Source organism: Phodopus roborovskii, unplaced genomic scaffold (assembly GCF_943737965.1).
Source record: "Phodopus roborovskii unplaced genomic scaffold, PHOROB, whole genome shotgun sequence".
Lineage (NCBI taxonomy): Eukaryota > Metazoa > Chordata > Mammalia > Rodentia > Cricetidae > Phodopus > Phodopus roborovskii.
In genome coordinates, this window is record NW_026126636.1 from 9,378,210 (window position 1) to 9,397,473 (window position 19,264).

Consider the following 19,264-nt stretch of genomic DNA (forward strand, 5'->3'; position numbering starts at 1 on the left):
GCAGGAGGAACCAAGACACCCAAACACAGATTACATAATGTTTTATTAACATTAAACTTTATTAATGCTACTGAGAAAGGAAAAACAGCTGCAGAAAGACACTGGACAATAGAAAAATCTTCCGAACTAAACCAGCCGATGTACTTCAAGGATGTATCGACCTCAGGATGGAAACCAGAATATGTGCTACATTGGGGTAGGGATTTCACCTTTGTATCTACAGGAGAAGGAAAGCTGTGGATACCATCTAAGTTGATCAAGATCCAAGTTGAATAAGAGAAACATCTTAATGAAGAGAAATGACAAGTCATCCACCAAAGTATTTCCCATGACTTGTGCAGAGACCTCTCAAAAGTAGGGGAAGTGTTCTTTACAGGAAAACAGAAAACACCCATCTTCAAACAGCCAAAAGACACTGAACATGTAGGTGCCCACAGAAGAGAAGATAGCTTTCCAGAAAGAACCATTTAACGAAGAGGAATCTAATTTAAGGTAAAAATATTTAATTCTAGTAAACTATTTCTCTACAGGAATCTATTTCTCTCTATTAGTCCCAGTTTGTGTAAACCAATGCTGGTTTTGGAGTTGGATGTGGCTTTCCTTCTCTAAATTCAAGCATGTTGTCATTTGTAAATTATAGGTTGAGTTAACTGTTTATGAATTATTTCTAATGGTCATTGTCCAAAATATTGGCACATGATCCTGCTGTTTAATATCCCTTGTGGAAGAATTTTCTATTGATATCTTTTTTTTTTTGAGACAGGTTTTCTCTGTATTGCTTCAGAGCCTGTCCTGGAACTAGCTCTGTAGACTCAGAGATCCACCTGCCTCTGCTTCCCAAGTGCTAGGATTAAAGGTGTGTGCCACCAACACCCAGCTTTCTATTGATATCTTTTAACAGACTGAGAGTTATTATAAGAAGGTACCATAAAGGCAAATTTTTCTTTATCCTGTACTTATAAAAGTATAGCCACAAAAAAAAAATCAGCCTTTTAAATCAATCACCATAATAGATCATCTTTTAGGAAATAAAGAATTTCCAGGCTGTCAAGAGCCCATTGGCTGAATTACTTTATTTATGGCTACCAAATCTGTTAACGTTCTCCATTTTCTAGATTTCTTTTGAGTGACAAATACAGGAGAATTCCAAGGACTGGTCGATTCCTCAATATGTTGAGCATTTAGCTGCTCTTGTACTGGCTGTTCTAAGGTCTGTAGTTTTTCTGATGCCAAAGGCCATTGTTCCACCCAGACATGTTTATCATGTAACTGTTTTAAAGGTAGGGCTGTTGGTAACTTCAAAAAATCAGCAGCTATTGTGCCCTGTGTTTGTACAACCTGACTGCTCTTTATAATACCTTCTAATATTTTTCTCAGAAACATACACATTACTTTATGGTTTGTTTCTCAGGCTGGAGGAATATTAATCTGGGTATTCCAATGCTGTAACAAATCACATCCCCATAAATTCATTGGTATGTTTGCCACATATGGCTTTAATTTTCCTCTCTGTCCTTCTGGCCCTGTACATTCAACCCATCTTGGGCTTTGTTTTACCTGAGATAAAGTTCCATTCTCCAAAAGCTGAACATGTATGTACCTTCTGAAGAGGCCAATTTTGATGGCCACATTTTGACACAAATATTGTTACATCTGCCCCTCTGTCTACCAAAACCCCAATTTCAATACCATTTAATTGCATTTTAACTTTGATCTTTGATCATTTATAGAAGTTTACTAAAATACTTTTTTGGTCCCCCCCCCCAGAAAATGTTTTATCAAGTGAAGCTGTTCTGTTCTGTCATTCAGAGCAGTACAGTTTTTCACAAAAGAAAGGCATTAAGCCTTTTAATTGCTCTGTGGAGGAGTTTCTGCATTGCTGACAGGGAATGATTGAACCAAATTTGACTCTGGGGACTTTGAGAGGCTCCCTAAGGTATTTCCTGATGGCAAAGTGTTTCCTTCCTGTGCCATGTTAATCTGCACTCATTAGTTCAGTGTCAGCCTTTGTTACACAATCTGGTATTCCAGAAGGCTGGAACCTTCTGTTTGGATTGTCTCCAGGAAAAAAAAAATGTTTCTAGGAATGCCTTGCCTACAATGCCTTTTCAGATGACCTTGTTTACCACAACTAAAACATCTGACCTATTATTTTTTTCTGAAATTTTTTAGAAATCACACTTCTTCTATCCAAGTATCCCAAGTATGAGATCTGATAACAGCTGTGTTTCTAATGCATTCATCTATTGGTGCTGATCTGGCCTTTAAAGGCCTAATCACCCCCTTTGTATTCTGAATTATCATTTTCAAAAGCCAATGGTTCAGTTAACATTTGTCTAACTTCTGGATCTGTTACCATTCTATTTACAGCAGAAGTCAATCTTTGTTTAAAAAAAATCAATGAAGGCTCATTTTGGACCTTGTATAGTTTTAGTAAATGAAGTATTCCTTTTCCCGATTCTTCAGTTTTGCCCCAAGCATTCAAAACTGATGTATGAGATAGAGCCAAGGTATGATCATGAAATGTAGTCTGTCTTTCCTTCACTGAGGAGCTAATCTTGGGAAGAAGTATCAATACCTCTAGCTGTATTTATTGGTTTTTGACCCTAGCTTCTTCTCTCTACCATGATTTCCATTGTAACTGAAGACCAGCTTCCAATACTGCTGCAGTTCTGAGTTGCCTATGAATTCGACATTGGCTTCACAAAAGGTGAATTCATACCATATGAAACTACTGCTTCCTTAAATCTCTTCAAATGTAACATTTCTACAGGATCCCAGTTAATTTCTGAGTAGCCTTGAGTGTGCCTGTCATTTGGTGATCATTCTCGAACAATAACTGGATAAATTACGGTTGTTTTTTAAGATAACTTTGGGCTGTTCCTCTTCAGTTTCGTAATGCAGTGGGATGTGTTCTACACTTCCCTGTCTTTGTGTGAATATTTTCCTTACTTTCTCCAGTAGGTCTTTCCAAGCATTGTGTCTTATCAGTCAATTTTTTCATATTTGGCATCAATATCAAACCACCTTCCTAAGGATAAGACATGAATTACCACACCGATGCTTATAATTAGTACTGTGCCAATCCCAGCTAAGTTGATTATCCCTTCACTGAATTTTTCCATTTTCAGAGCATCCATTGTGGAACCATACAGAGACCTAACTCCCTACATCACAATATTGTTCCCTGTTCTTCACATGGCTAAACACCCTTTCCAAAATAAAAAATAAACAAAACCCTGATGGGAGATGTCATTCTGTAAATATGCTTCTCATAGTGGTTAATGAATAAAGCACTGTTAGCCATTAGGAAAGCAAGATAGGCGGGACTAGGAGACAAGGAGGAAAGAGGAAGGAGGAGTCAAGATGGAGAGTCTGGAGACAGCAGAATCACCAGCTGCCTCTCCCCTCAAGTGGAAATACATAGACATGGGTTAATAATTAACACAGAGCTAGCCGAAAAGTACCTGGCCAACAGCATTATATCAAATACAGAGTTTCGGTGTGTTAATTGGGGCTGGCACGGCTTCGGGTCAAGACCAGCGGCGGGAGGAAAAACCTTACTCCTTACAAAACCCTAATCCCCCCCCTTAAGAATTCCCAGGTGTTCCACCAGATAGGGGCTGGCATTGCATGCAGGGCCATTTCAAAATCCACAGTGGGGTCATGACGGGATGCTTGTGGGTGACTGCTGGTGGGCGTGTCCCCTAGAAGACCTCTGGGCAGACAGACGTTCTCTGCTGCTGGGAGAAGTTGGCTCTGAGCTCCAAGTCTTCCCCTGGATCCACCCCTACCTTAGCCGCCCACGCAGTGGGGTTACAGGTGGGACCCATCACACCCGGCCTCCCTCACCACTTTATTTGTGTGTGTATGCTGGGGTGGGAACAAGCTCATGGAGACGAGAAAACAGCTTTGCAGGAAGGACTCTTGGATTTCACTCAACCAGCAGGTTCGGGCAGCAAGTGCTTTCCCGCTGAGCCCCCTCATCAGCCCTCAATCTTTTATCAATTCCTCTTCCTACCCCTCTTCCTTCTCTTTTTTCCTTTTGGGTTTCTCTGTGTAGCCATGGCTGTCCTGGAACTCGCTCTGCAGAGCAGGCTGGCCTGGAACACCCAGAGATCCCCCTGCCTCTGCCTCCCGAGAGCTAGATTAAAGGCGTGCGCCCCTACACCTGTGGTTTGTAATCTTTTTCAGTCTATTTTGTCTGTGGTTTGGATTGAAGTCTCTACTTCATTCATTTCTCTTTCGTCCACATCATATTGTTGAGCCCGATTATTTAATGTTTAATATTTTTTATGCTGTAATGTTTAGCTCTGAAATTTACATTACAAGATACTAGCTTCCCATCCACAGCTACAGAGTTATTCTGCTCCTAAAACTCAGACTTTAAATTGCAATCCACCTAACACCAGCAGAAATCAAGGAAGAATTTTTTTTTTTGTTGTTTACTTTTCATGCAGTGCCTTCAGAGGCCAGAAGAGGGCATAAGATCCTGGAACTGGACTTTAACAGGCAGTTGTGAGCGACCATGAGGGTGTTGGAAACCCAACCTGCATGCTCTACATTCTTCCTTTTGTTTTTCTGGGACTGTCTTTACTCTGGCCTGTAGTTTTACACACACACACACACCGCCTCACCCTCTCCAGTGCTGGGATTTCAAGTGTGGGCCCTCCCGCACCTGGAGCCTCTTTTTCCTTCTTTTTTATTTAGTTATTTTTTGATAAGGCCTTTAAAATTGTGAATACAGTGTTCTGACTGCATGTACCCCTTCAGGCCAGGAGAGGGCACCAGATCTCATTGTAGGTGGTTGTGAGCCACCATGTGGTTGCAGGGAACTGAACTCTGAACCTCTGGAAGAGCAGTCAGTGCTCTTGACCTCTAAGCCATCTCTCCAGCCCTGACAGGGTCTTATGTAGCCCAGGCTGGCCTCAAACTCTGCTTCTTAGCTGACGATGACTTTCAACTTCTGATCCTTCCCAAGTTGCAATAACGGTTGGGAAACAAAAACTGAAGGCCCCTGCAATCTGCTTGCCATGGCTTGAATGTGTTTGTCAACTTGACACAAACTACAGCCATGTGGGGAGAGGAACCATCAGTAAGAAGGCACCTCCATCAGACTGGCCTGTAGGGAAGTCTGTGAGACATTTTCTTCACTAAAAACTGATGTGAGAGCTCTCTTTGACGGTGCCTCCCTTGGGCAGATGGTCCTGAACTATGTAAGTAGGCTGGGCCAGGCAGTGGTGGCACACACCTTTAATCCCAGCACTCGGGAGAAAGAGGCAGGTGAATCTCTGTGAATTCAAGGCCAGCCTGGTCTACAGCGCGAGTTCCAGGACAGTATCCAAAGCTACAGAGAAACCGAATCTCAAAAAACAAAAGCAACCAAATAAGCAAGAAAGTAGACCGGGCCAGTTGGTGGCATGTGGCTTTAACCTAGCGCTCAGGAGGCAGAGACAGTGAGGTCTCTGAGTTTGAGGCCAGCCTGGTCTACAGAGTGAGTTCCAGGACAGCCAGAGCTACACAGAAACTCTGTTTAAAAAAAAAAAGAAAGAAAAGAAAAGAGGGAAGGAAGGAGGAAAGGAAGGAAGGAAGGAGAAGTTAGGCTAATTGAGCCAGAGAGAAGGCCACCAAACGTTGCTCTGTTTCAGTTCCTACCTCCGGGTCCCCGTCCTGACTTCTTCCCTCAGGGCTGGGCTGTGACATAGACCGTAGAGTAAGCCCTTCCTCTCCAAAGCACGAGACAGTGTCTATCACAGCCATTGGAAGCAAATTCCATCAGCAGTGGGATTTAGGAGGCAGGACGTGGAGCCATGATGGTCAGGAGGGCGCTGCCTCGCACTGGAGCTCCGGCTGTGGGGTCCTGCGTTCTCCCTGGGTCTTCATGGTTTTAGATTTACTCATGTGAATGAATGGTTGTGTGTATATGCACCATGTGTGTGTGCACCGTGTGTGTGTGCACCGTGTGTGTGTGCACCGTGTATGTGTGCACATTGTGTGTGTATGCACCATGAGTGTGTGTGTGTATGCAGTGTGTGTGTATTCACCATGAGTGTGTATGTGCACTGTGTGTGTGTGTATGCACCGTGTGTGTGTGTGTGTGTGTGTATGTGTATGCACCGTGTGTGTATGCACTGTGTGTGCGCACGTGCGAGCCCGTGTGTGTGTGTGTGTGTGTGTGTGTGTGTGCATGTGCACACCCTCGGCGGTCAGAAGAGGGCACCAGACCCCACGGAACTGCTGTTAGACATGTCATGAGCCACCCTGTGGGTGCCACCAGCCCCAGCCCCCCCCCAGATCACTCCTGCACACCTCCTGCTATCAGGTGACACAATGAGACCCTGCTTAACCTTTGACATTCGCCATCTCTGGAGCTGTAAGAAATAACTGTTCTTTACACCTGATCCAGCCTTGGAGACTCTGTGGGAAGGGCACAGATCAGTCTAAAACAGGGCAGCTCAGCACGAGGTGCAGGGAGGGCAATCTGACCTAGGACCAGGGGGAAGGAGGAGAAGCAACTTCTTAACTAGTCAAGTTTACTAAGAACCTATTTGTCAACAGCAAATACTTTGTAAAAACATCTGCAGTGTTGGTTACAGTAAAAATCCCATCCCAAGGAACTCAGGGCCCATAATTCCAATGAAATATGTTGCTGTTCGTGTTATTAGTCTCATAAATACAGATTTTTGTTTTTTAGAAAAAAAGCAGTGTTCTAGTCTATAAAGTACAAATATTAAGAATAACATAGTACAGACTTGTTATGCCTCACAAAGCACCATGGCTGGAAGGGGCAGGCCACACACTACAGATGTGAGTGGGAAGCTGGTGCTTTCTGGAAGATGATTTAAGGCTCCTTAAGGGATTACTGACGAATATGAATCAGTATGAACGCAGGGTTGAGGACTGGCTAGCGTTTTCAAACACGAGTCTTATTTATAGAGTCCTTCTCCACTTCAGGAACTCTGGGGCCTGAGCCACACAGCTCTGTATAGCAGAGGACAGAGGAGCATTATTTCCTACGATGAAGTGGCGCCTGTCAACACTTGCCAATCTCCCACTTTGGTTAAAGCCCTTCCTGTGGCCTCTCTGCAAAGACCTGGATGGACGCTGAGATTTCCCTGCTGTGTCAAATCCCGAGGGTGGCAACTCTTGTACGTGGCGATTACACATGGATAGGGCCATTTCCCTCTCATCTGTGACTTCCGACATTTGTAAAGAACCGATCTCCAAAACAGAAGCGCATCTCCCCTGTGAAGTCTCCAAAGGCTCTGTGTTCTGAGGAACCCTAAACAATCAGCAGCACGGGTTTCCAGGGAGACGAGATGCCTTGGGTGGGTTGGCAACACAGAGCTCCTAAGGGTTCCCCGCAGTATGGACCCGCTGGTGGTATACCAGATGCGATCTCTGGCTGAAGCCCTTGGAGCAGATGCTGCAGATGTACGGCCTCTCCCCGGTGTGGACCCTCTGGTGCGTGTGGAAGTGTGAGGCCTGGCTGAATCCTTTCCCACACTGCTGGCACGTGTAGGGTTTCTCACCGGTGTGCACCCTCTGGTGAGCGCTCAGCCCCGCGCTCCAGCTGAACTCCTTCCCACACTCCTCACACTTGAACGGCTTCTCCCCGGTGTGGATGATCTGATGCACTTGGAGGTTGGATCTCTGGCTGAAGGCTTTCCCGCAAGTGTCACACTTGTAGGGCTTCTCGCCCGTGTGCACCCTCTGGTGGGCCTGGAGGTGCGAGGCCTGACTGAACCGCTTGGAGCACGTGTTGCATTTGAACGGCTTCTCCCCGGTGTGGACGCTCTGATGCGCCTGCAGGTTCGAGGCCTGGCTGAAGCCCTTGCCGCACGCCTCACATTTGTAGGGCCTCTCTCCGGTGTGCACGCGCTGGTGGTTGTGGAGGTTCAGGCTCCAGTTGAAGCGCTTGCCACACACGCTGCACTTGTAGGGCTTCTCCCCGGTGTGCACCCTCTGGTGGGCCTGGAAATACGAGCTCTGGCTGAAGCCCTTGCCGCACACGCTGCAGCAAAACGGCTTCTCGCCCGTGTGCACGCGCTGGTGGCTTTGGAAGCTCGAGGCCGAGCTGAAGCCCTTGCCGCACGCCTCACATCGGTAGGGCTTCTCCCCGGTGTGCACGCGCTGGTGGCTGTGCAGGTTGAAGCTCAAGCTGAAGCGCTTGCCGCACGCGTCGCACCGGTAGGGCTTCTCCTCGGTGTGCACCCTCTGGTGCGTGTGGAGGTTCGAGCTGCAGCTGAAGCGCCGGCCGCAGTCCCCGCACGGGTAGGGCTTCTCTCCCGTGTGCGTCCTCTCGTGGGCCTGCAGGTGGGACCGCTGCGTGAAGCCCTTCCCACACGCCTCGCACTTGTAAGGCTTCTCTCCGGTGTGGACGCGGCCGTGGATGCTGAGGTCGGTGCTGCGGCTGAAGCCTTTCCCGCAGCGCTCACACCGGTAGGGCTTCTCGCCCGTGTGGATGGGCGCGTGGGCATACAGGTGCGAGCTCTGGTTGAAACTCTTCCCGCACTCGGGGCAGCTGTAGGGCTTCTCCCCGGTGTGCACCCGCTGGTGCGTCTGCAGATTGGAGCTCTGGCTGAAGCCCTTGCCGCAGGCGGGACACCAGTAGCGCTTTCTCCCCGGGGGGCCGCCTCGTTGCGCGGGGGCGCGGGGGCTGTGCTCGGCGTCCTGGAGCGTGCTGGGGACCTGCGGCTGGAGTCCCCGGCTGGGGCTGTGCCTGGAGGCTTCTTCGCCCTCGCTGCACTGGTGGGCTTTCCATTCAGTGTAAATACGGTGCAGGGTGTGTGGTAACACCGCAAAGCTGACTGGGCTGCAGTCGTCGCCACTGCTGTGGGCTTTGTCGCCTTTGTCGCTGCCGTGGTGGGGAGTGCAAGCCGTCTGCTGGCAGTGGCTCGGATGGGTCGGCCTCTCACTAAGGTGAGTTTCCCTCCAAGAGCCCCGAGCTCTCCCAGACAGGCAGGCTCGGCTTTCAGTCATGCTGGAATGGTCTCCCGTGAGCCTCTCACGACAGCCGTCACCCAGGCGACAGCCGTCACCCAGGCAGGCCCAGGGCGGCTCTTCTGCTCCCCTGTGGCAGAAGGAGTTACATTGCTCCAGGAAGTGAGGCTTTCCTGCGGCACCTGGGGTTCTGACCAGGTTCTTGACGTCATCGCTCATCGTTTGCCAGCATGGAAGCCGCCCCGTTAAGAGGCACCTTAGTCCTGTTTCGTGAAGACTCTGCATCTTGTTTGGACCCTGGCCTCCTGAAAGGATACAGATGGAAAGTGGCATCAGCAAGGGGGGTCGTCAAAGGGTCGAGGCCTCATTTCTCTCTGGAAACATTAATTAGAGACCAGCGCGGAAGACTTCACTTGCGGGAGCGCCGGGAATAAGGGTCTATAACAAAGAGAGCGTGCACTCAAGAGTGTGACACGGTGTGAGATTTGGGGTGAGCCCAGGAGCAAAGGCACCCTCCGCCTCGCACCAGCCTCACGCGGCCTGTGTGATGGATAGTGGGGGAGGGGAGACTTTCCAGCATCTTTTTACCCGAGGGATGGCCAGGGTTGACTCCTCCCTGAGACGGGAGGGAGCACCGGAGGGAGCAGAGAGGACCAGGCCTGCCTGGTTGACAGGAAGACTGATCTGGTTCACCCTGACTCGGAGTCGGGATGAGAGTGAATGGAGGCACACAAGGCACGTCAAGGCGGAGGGCAAGAGGTGAGGTACACAGAGGCTGAACTGAACAGCGGAGGCTCAGAAACCGAGGTCCCGCTTGAGGAAGGCTCCGCTTGAGCACTCGTGTGTGTACGAGGGGACTGGAAGGACTTCGCCACGCACGCTCCCTTGGAAACGCCTAGAAGACAGCTAAAGTATGGAAAGAGCAAGGCTCCAAACACGCGTGCTGAGTAGGGAAGGCCTCCTCTGGGAAAAGGCAGAGTGTAGGCATGGGAACAAGCGGGCTCCCTTCAAAGGCCTGCGCTCCTACCTAAGATGTCCGGGCTCTCAGAGGACTGGGGGGGGGGGGGAGAGGCTCGGAAACCACAGATCTCAGATGCCAAGCAGAGCAGCGGATGTCCCGAGGTAATGACAACGGTTACAGCGCTATCCAACCGGCCCCCAAGGAAGCCGGACAATGGCACACGAGCAAGCTGCCAGGACGGGAAATATAACCAAAGTGAACCAAGGAAGCCTGAGGGAAGCCTGAGGCTGAGAAAGGAAACGGACGAGTACAAGTTCCGGTGGTCCCGGTCCCGGGATGCTGCTTGGTGGCTCGTGTGAGCACTGGGAACAAAGGCAGTGGGAGAAAGAGGCAGAGGAATGGGGATGGGGGTCAGGAGACGATGTTCCTGTGAGGAGCACTGAAGGTCTTCCCAGGACGGACCACACTGCAGCTGCACATGCGGAGCGTAACTACAACTAAACCCTAAACCCATGGCAAGGAGTCCCGTGGTGCTCAGACCACAGCAGAGGCTACAGCAGAGCGTGGAGAGTGAGCGGGATCCCTGGGGACCTCGGAGTAGACCAATGCAGAGTCTCCAAGAGAGGGGGCATGACACTTCACCAGGGAAGAACATTCTGGCCGGGGAGAAGCAATCAATGGTAGCGCAGACAGATACAGGAAGGAAGATGGAGATTGGCAGAGCTAGAGTGTGGGTCTGTAAGGATGGGAAAATACAGCCTAGCTCTGCAATGACCCCCAGGAAGCCAGAAGTTTAAAAATACTAAATACCTTAAATTCCAGACCCTGTCCTCAGCCAGTAAATAGGGGAAAGGCCACACTCCTTGCCACTTATCTTTGTAAACTGCTTGTGAAACCCCGGCCCCAGTGACCTAACCTAACTGCCATTTGTCACCCCACCTAGGAACCACGCAAATGCAGACCTCCAGGGCTATAGAAAACTGATTGGTCTATAAAGCTCGAGCTTAGACGGTTTAAATTGATTGACCCGCACTGCGAGGGCTCTTGATGCTATGAGATGATTGGTTTACGATGTGCAGGCTTTGTTGTAACCCTATAAACGCTGTCTCAATTCTGTACTCAGGGTCCTCAGTCCTCTACCCCTGCGTGGCGTGTGACTGTGGACCCCAGTGCACTTGGAATATAAAGATGCTTTTTACATCAAGACTGCTTCTCGTGAGAGATTTGGGGTGTCGCCTTTCCTGAGTGGGAGCGTGAAGGTCCATGGGTCTTTCAAGCCCTGGGAAGGTGGACCCCAGCCAGGCACAGTGGACCAAACTATCACCCTAGTGCTTGAGAAGCTGAGGCAGGAGGATCACAAGCTTTGGGCAAACCTGGACTACATAGCCAGCTCTTGCCACAAAACCAAAGCACTCCAGTGATGGCGCACGCCTTTAAACCCAGCACTTGGGAGGCAGAGGCAGGTGGAGGCCAAGGCCAGCCTGGGCTACAGAGTGAGTTCCAGGACAGCCAGAGTTGTTAAACAGAGAAACCCTGTCTTGAAAAAAAACAACAACAAAAACAAAAAACCAAAACAACAAATAAACAAAAAACCCTCAAACCAAACCAACCAACCAAAAACCCCAAAGAACTCAAAGTAACAACTCGATTTTACCGAGTAAAATGTGAAGCCAAAGTTCTGAGGCATGAGCAGCACAATGGGACTCTCTGGCTGGGGTTGGAGGAGGGGGAAGCACCCCACACAAGAGCCCTGGTAGCTGCACTTACCTCTCTGGGCCAAAGATATAAGGGCCTGTGGAATCTCCCTCTGCAGCTAAGGAAAGTTGCGGAGGCCAGGCCTCTGTCAGGGTGTCCCTGAATGGAGGCCCAGAGAGGCCATTGCATGAAGCTGTGATAGTGAAGCCTGGATTGCATGGAGACCTCAAGACGTTAGAGGTGTCAGCGTGTGGGGCACCTGCCGACGAGAGCCGCTGGCGGGGAACGGAGGGAGAGAAGTGTGTTGCGTTGACAGCAGCTACGGAGATGCAGTTTGGAGTCTGCCCAGCTGGTTTTAGGAATTGCCTTTGTCCAGTTTTTCCTCACTCTGCTCCCTTTCCTTCCTCTTGGAATGGGAATGTATATCCCGTGCCATTGTATGTTGGAAGCACGTGATCTGCTTTTCCGTTTTGATTTTAAGAGACTGCCGCGCGTCTACAAGAGACTTTGAACTCTGGACTTTTAAATAGAATTGACTGTGATAGAGTATGGATAAGGGATTTTGAAGTTGGACTAAATGCAGTTTTGCATTCTGATATGGCTAATAACAGGGCCGGGGAGTAGAATGTGCTGGTTTGAATGAAAATGGCGATAATGGGCTCATAGGGCGTGGCACTATTAGGAGGTGTGGCCTTGTTGGAGTAGGTGCGGCCTTGTTAGAGGAGCTGGGGGCGGGGCTTGAGGTTTCAAATAATCAAGCCAAGCCCAGTGCTTCTCTCTTCCTGCTGCCTTCGAATGTGGATGTAGAGCTCTCAGCAATTATATCTGCCCGAATGCCGCCATGCTTCCTAATGACGATAGTGGACTAAACCTCTGAAACTGTAAGCCAGCCCCAATTAAATGCTTTCTTTTGTATACGTTGCCATGGTCATGGTGTCTCCTCACAGTAACACAAAGCACTAAGGCACACACACACAGTCCCCACATACACTGAGACACACACACACACACCCCTGCGTGCACACTCACATATACACACAGAATGCCTCAGAAAAATTTCTGCTCTTCCAGAAGGCGCCCACACGACGGCTCCAAACCGTCTACTACTCCAGTTCCAGGGGATGTGATGCGCTCTTCTGGCTTCCAAGGGCACCATGCAGAAACACAAAACGGACAAAACACCCAGAAATACATAAAATAAAAAATAAATAGCCCTGACAGGAAAGCTGGGAACGCAACCAAAGACGATGCCGGATGTAAACTTGGGACACAGGCCGCCATCCTCACCCACAGACAGAAGGTTCCAGAAGTTCTCCAACATCACATCTCGGTACAGCTTCCTCTGGGCAGCGTTCAGCAGCCCCAGCTCCTCCTCGCTGAAGACCACAGCCACGTCCTTGAACGTCACTGCCTCCTGTGACGGCAAACACATGCCACCTCAGCTACATAACCGGTGCTACTAGGACCTGGGCAACTGTGTGCCCAGGGGGCAAAAGAGGGGAACAGCGGTGTAAGGGACATTGGTGCCTTTTGCAAAGATGCATCACTAGGACCACTGCTGTTAAAGAGGAAGCCACAGACTTTAGAGTTGGAGAGGGCAAACCCATGTGGGGATCAACATGCCCTGTGCTGCAAACAGCTGGCAATGCCCAGCTCCTCACCCCCTTCACCCCCAAATCCAAAATGCTCTGAAACCCATTTCATGAGTGATGACATCATTTAAAAGTGCTTTTTGCCGGAGGAACATTATGGATTTCAAGTTCAGAATTCTTTATTTGCGAAGTCTATGCAAGTATTTACAAATCCAAAAATTCTCCGTATGAAATGCTTCTGTGTCCTGGGGTATTTGGCAGACGGCACTCAGGTCTGAATTGCTCGTTATCTCCTTAGGCCGGTCAATCTAAGAGGCCCCCGAGAACCTTCTAGAACACGCAGTTCTCAGGAACACACCTCTGCCAACAGCAGCTGTGTTCGGGGTAACAGGCGTGAACACAGGTTCTGCAAATCTTAAGGGCCGCTGTTCATCCCTGTGCATCCCTGGCCTGATGAGCTAGGGATACTGATTTCTCATCTTCTCAGCTTCCCCGTCTGTGTGGTAGTACCTACATCACAATGTCCCTGAACGGATTAAATGAAACCACAGAAATGGTCTAGGACCACGTAGGATACACATTAAGCAGCCAGTATATGTCGAAACACCACCAATATCTGTATTATGTCATTCACAGCCACATAGTGTTCCATAAAGGCTATTTTATATGTGTGTGTGTATATATATACATATATATATATATATATATATATAGTAAATGTAAAAAATTTTAATTCAGTGAAAGTTTCAGAAAACTGCTATTTTTAATCACTTAGCAAAGCACCCAGAGCTTTTAAAAGTGCCCAGGTTAAGCCAGAATACAGAGAATGAGGGGTACTCATCCCAGATTAACTGGGAAACCAAGCATCCACTCCTGGGAACTGATGGGAGGCAGCTGCAGAAATTGGCCCAGCACCATGTAAAATGTGCCCCTTAAATCCATATTTAAATCAACTGGGACATGCCTCAGCCTTCTGGGCGCTTGTGACAAATGAAAATGCACTGAGTTTCTGAGCTGCTGGAGTGTCTCCCAGCTTGTCTGTGCATGTGTTTGTGTGTCTGTCTTTCCTCATTCCTCCATCACCCCAGTTGGGTCCACCTCTGACTGACGCGATGCAGATGGCAGCAGCCAGACACTCCCTGCCTGTTCAGGAGATGAATGCTCAGAGTGCCAAATGAGGCAAGTGAATATGGTCAGTGCAGGAGTGTACCCGAGTATGCAGGCACACAGGTGACCATTTCTCTCCTGACCACCCGGCCCCAAACAACCGACTCAGAGGTGAATATAAATCATAAATTATAGCAGCTCAGGCTTGTCACTAGATAACCCCTACACTTAAGTTAACCCATATTTCTAGTTATGATTTGTCTCACGGCTCATGGCTTCTTATATCGTTTTTCACACAGCCAGCTGGCAGGCGTCTCTCCTGACTCTGCCCTCTTTCTTCCCATCGTTCTCAATTTGGCTTTCCCGCCTAACTTCCTGCCCAGCTACTGGCCTGGCAGCTTTTACTTAACCAACGAGAACAATACATATTCATAGTGCAGAAAAAGATTGTCCCATGGCATCTCCCCTTTTTGTCTAATTAAAAATGAAGGCTTTAACCTTATTGAATGCATGTCCACACACGTATGTGTGCATGTGAGTGTGCACATTCTCTGCTGTCCTTCCTCGGGTGCTAGCCACCTTTTCCTGTTTTTGAGCCAGTGTCTTTCGCAGCCTGGAACTTGCCAGTTAGGCTAAGGTGGCTACCGATAAGTACCAGGCAATCTGCCTGTCCCCGCAGAGTCACAGACACAGGAGTTGCTGCTTCAGCAAGGATGGAAGAAGAGGGTCCAGATCCCAAAAGCTGCCCTTTGACATCTACATGCATGCCTTGGTATACTCACAACCAACCCCCACACACACGCACAATACTAATAGTACAAAATTTTAAAGTAAAAAATTCGTAAACCACACCAATATGGAGAACCCATACTCACTTGCAAAATAAATGCAGCAAACCATGGGAAATGATGCTACTTTTTAAAATGTATATGAACTTAATTTTTTTTTTAGAGAGAGAGAGAGAGAGAGAGAGAGAGAGAGAGAGAGAGTGTGTGTACATGTGTGTGCAGATGCACCAGGAGGCCAGAAGGGGGCATCCTGGAGTTGGAATTACAGGTAATTGTAAGCTGTCAGAAGCGCGTGCTGAGAACTGAACTTAGCCTCAGGAAGGCCAGCTTGGCTGCTGAGCCATCTCTCCAGCCCTCTTTTTCCATTTCAAAATGTGTCCTTTTGCAATTTCATGTGTGCAGCGTGCTTTGAGCACATGCTCCCCCATTATGCTCTCATATTCAGCCTTTTCCCAAGCCGTTCTTCTCAGCAACACCCTCTAGCACTTTCAGTGTGGCTTGTCTGTGGAGCGCTTGCCCAGCCTGTCTATGCAACTCACCTGTAACTTGGTCATTGTTCTCTTCTCCTCTCTGGGACAAGGCAGGGCTCTGGAATGCAAGCTGGGGAAAGAAGGGCTTCGTGAGAGCATCGCTAGCACAGTCGCTCCACACGACTTCCTGAGCTTGTCCATCAGCCCCAAGCGCTGGCATTCCAAGTCTGTGCGCTTCGACCTGGCTTTCCTACCTATTTCGAACTGAGCTGCAGAGTAAGTCTCCAGGGTACCAAGCCACCGTGCTCCGCCTCACTCACTGCAATGGGCTAGCACAGTTCACATTCTCTATTTCCAGCAGCTTTGGGGCTGCTCATAACTCTGATGAACGCTGTGTCACCATCGCGTTCAGAAGGTCTATTCATTTGGACCAACTATCTTGATGTAATTGTTTCCATCCGTAGAAGTTAAATTGTCCTCCCTCTGACTCTGGCTTCCAAAAGGTTTTAATTACTGGTAAACACTGCTCATCTGCAAGAGCCTCCACAATGCCTCTTTCCCCTCGTGCATTAAGATAATGACCAATAAAAACCTAAAACTTTTCTAAAGAAAAGGGGATTAGGACCGATGAGATGTCTCAGGGGTGACTGCCATGGAGTCTGACCACCTTAATTCAAGTTTCTGGACCCCATACTGAGGAAAGAGAGCCCAGATTCCCACAAGTTGCCTTCTGACCTCCTTGGTACACAAGCTGTGTCACGCCCCCCCCCAGTAAGTAAATAAATAAATGCAAAAATATTGCATTAAAAAACAACAACAACAGGTTTGCATACCACTTAAGTCTTCAGGACACTGGCCATCTGTCATCACAGCTGTTCTTCCAGGCTCCCGTGGGAAGCTAGACTCCCCCTCAGCGTCGCCTCAGGCAGAGTCCAGCGACAGCGGACCCGGCCGCCGCCACCCCGTTTCTCCCCAGGCCGCAGACCTGGTCCCTGCGGGGACCTCCGGGAGCACGAACACATAGGATGGGGCACAGGAAGCTCCAGAACCTCAGCTCCCTAGAACCACTACCAGGCAGCCTCGCCTTGCAGCAGCGGAAGCGACCCCGGACGCCGCTGGGGCCGGAACTACAATTCCCAGAATGCCTCAGTGGAGGCCGCCTAGCTCTGATTCCTCTCCCGGACTACATTCCCCAGAACGCTTAAGTGCCCACAAGTTTCACGCTGTTTTAACTAGAGTGAGCTCAGTGGAAATCGCTTTTCAGGAACTCGCTTTCCCGATTGCTTTTTGTTTTGATCATTTCTGAAGTGCCATAAAAGATTCTTGGGTTTGTGCCACAATTACTATCCCTCTTCCAAACACACACACACACACACACACACACACACACACACACACACACACACACACTAATTAAGAAACTACACATTACAGGAAGGCACCTTCTAAGTTTCAGGAAAACTCCACTTCAAGCAGCTCCATGCTGAAGCAACTCTGTTAATAAGCCTCTTGCCCAAAGGACAGTTCAACTCCGTGCCACTCTCTCATTCACACTCTGTCCCCTCTCCATAGATGGCTGCCTGACTTGCAGTCTCAGAATCTGCCCTAACTTGCTGCTGGGTTATTGAGCCAAGTCTGGAGGAGTGTATTGTAGAGGCAGAATATACACTACCAAATCCACTGTTACACACTCATTCAATTCTTTTAAAAACCAGACTCATTTGTGTGCTGAGACAGTGTTCTTTACTTATCATTCTGCCATCTTGTGAGCAACCCAAAACCAAGAGTTTGCATGAAGACGCCAGGCAGCAGCGGTGGTGTGAAGATGGAGGTTTCTGTCCTGCCTGGTCCCACAGCCACTTCAGCCCCAAATAAACACACAGAGACATATTAATTATTAAACTGTTGGCCGAATGTTGGCTGTCGCAGACTGGGGTTGTGGGTCCTCTATCGGAACCAATAAACACACAGCCAGCCCTAACAGTGAACGGTAGAGAGGAAGACCAACTATTTCAAGAATTCCACACCTATATGCTTAGGACAGGGTTAGGGTTTCTAATGAAACTGCTGTTATTTCAGATGAGACTATTGCTTGATGCCCTTCATTTCAAATATATATATATGCCTAGTCAGATCCCGTCTGATCCATTTTGAAATAAACTTTCAAATGTTGTATCTTTGCATATTTTTACATATAGAACAAAAGTCATTGAGTGATTACTTTGAGTCAGGAAAGATCATGGCTGCAGTGTACAATCTTTTTGCACGCTATGAATATGTATTACTCTCATTGGCCAATAAAAAGCTTATTGGCCAATAGCTGCACAGGAAGAGATTGAGTCCAAGAAACTGTGAGAATTCTGGGACGAGGAATGGTAGAATCTGAGTTGCCCTCATAGGCAAAGGAGCAAGTTGAGGATGTTCTGTGGTGATATTTTGTTTGTGTTCTAACAAATAAAGCTTGTCTGGCGATCAGAGTTCGGAACTAGCCACCAGCTAAGATAGAGGCCAGGCAGTGGCAGCACATACCTTTAATCCCAGCACCTGGGAGGAGGGGAGAGGAAATAATAGGGCTGGTTGGAGAGAGGATGGGATAATGCAGGGAGCAGAGGAGCTTGACCCTTTTTCAGCTTAGGAATTGGTGAGGTGAGAAGCGGCCTGTTCCCTTGTCTCTCTGATCTTTCAGCCTTTACCCCCATACCTGACTCTGGGTTTTTCTTATTAAGACCAATTAGAATTCTCACTACATCTGGCACTAATTCATAAAATAAATAAATAAATAAATAAATAAATAAATAAATAAATAAAATAAAAGCTTGTGGCTTTGCAGGCACTGGCACAGGCTGGAGCTACACACAGCTAGAGTCACTGCCCCTCTGGCTAGGATTTCCTTCCCTCTTTTCCCCAAGCCCTCTGGGTGGGTCTGACTTTTTCCGTTGCAGCCTCTCTGCAGCAGGTGTTTGGGCTCCAAATGCTACAGGTGTTAGCTGTATTTGCAAGTTTCCCTTGCCAATGACGGCTCCTTGGCTTCTTTTCTCTCAGTGGGTTGTGGGCTTTCCCAGGATCCTCTTCTCTGGACGATGCCAAACTAGGTGGCTGCCTTGAAACCTGCTTGGGCTTCTACTGTTCTACACAGCAGCAGTCAGTTTCACATTTCACTGTCATCTGAATTGTCATCAGCAGCAGATTTGGTGAGACAGTTTGGAATTATTAAAGGGCAGAGGGCAGAATTAAAGGAGAGAGTTTTCCCCCACATTAAAAAAAAAAATCCATTATAATGGAGTTAGGTTACACGATGCATGATTTAAATTTTGGAAGAATTAAATGAAGAGATAATCAATTTAATTGGGATTAACATAATGTTAACTATCATTTTGATCATCTTTATTGTTGGTTTGACAATTTTTGGTTTACCCTTTTAAAAAGTTGATGACTGCCAAGGTACAGGCCTTAGAAAAACTTAATACAGAGGTGTTTAAAGGAGAACTAATTTCAGCACTGCATTATAAGGTAAGAGAGGAACATCATAAGGTTTTCAAACAACCAACTTAAAAGAATTGCCAAATGACAGATATTCCCAAGGCTGTGCAAGAGCTGAATGGACTCCTGTGGAAATGTTAGATTTAAGGAGATTCAAGGAAGAAATAGTCTCTTATGGCATGTGTTCACCTTTTGTGAAGCGGAATTAAACGTGGTCAACTTGTAATA

The 19,264-nt window shown here is 48.1% G+C and overlaps 1 protein-coding gene across 1 annotated transcript; it reads right to left on the reverse strand.

The window, feature by feature from the left end:
• Positions 1-6,516: 6,516 nt before the first annotated feature.
• LOC127238839 (zinc finger protein 235) lies at positions 6,517-16,725 on the reverse strand. Its single transcript, XM_051207589.1, has 4 exons — positions 16,390-16,725; positions 15,626-15,686; positions 12,887-13,013; positions 6,517-9,248 (listed from the first exon to the last, which is right to left on the reverse strand). Exons 2-4 carry the CDS (start codon positions 15,638-15,640, stop codon positions 7,351-7,353), a joined length of 2,040 nt encoding a protein of 679 aa, XP_051063546.1. The 5' UTR covers positions 15,641-15,686; positions 16,390-16,725; the 3' UTR covers positions 6,517-7,350.
• Positions 16,726-19,264: the final 2,539 nt, after the last annotated feature.

Excerpts from the sequence above, each read along its gene's own strand:
- LOC127238839 (XM_051207589.1), bottom strand. Across the intron at positions 9,249-12,886 it reads CTGGAACCTTCTGTCTGTGG|GAGGCCAGGGTCCAAACAAG; the intron begins GTGAGGATGGCG and ends GTATCCTTTCAG.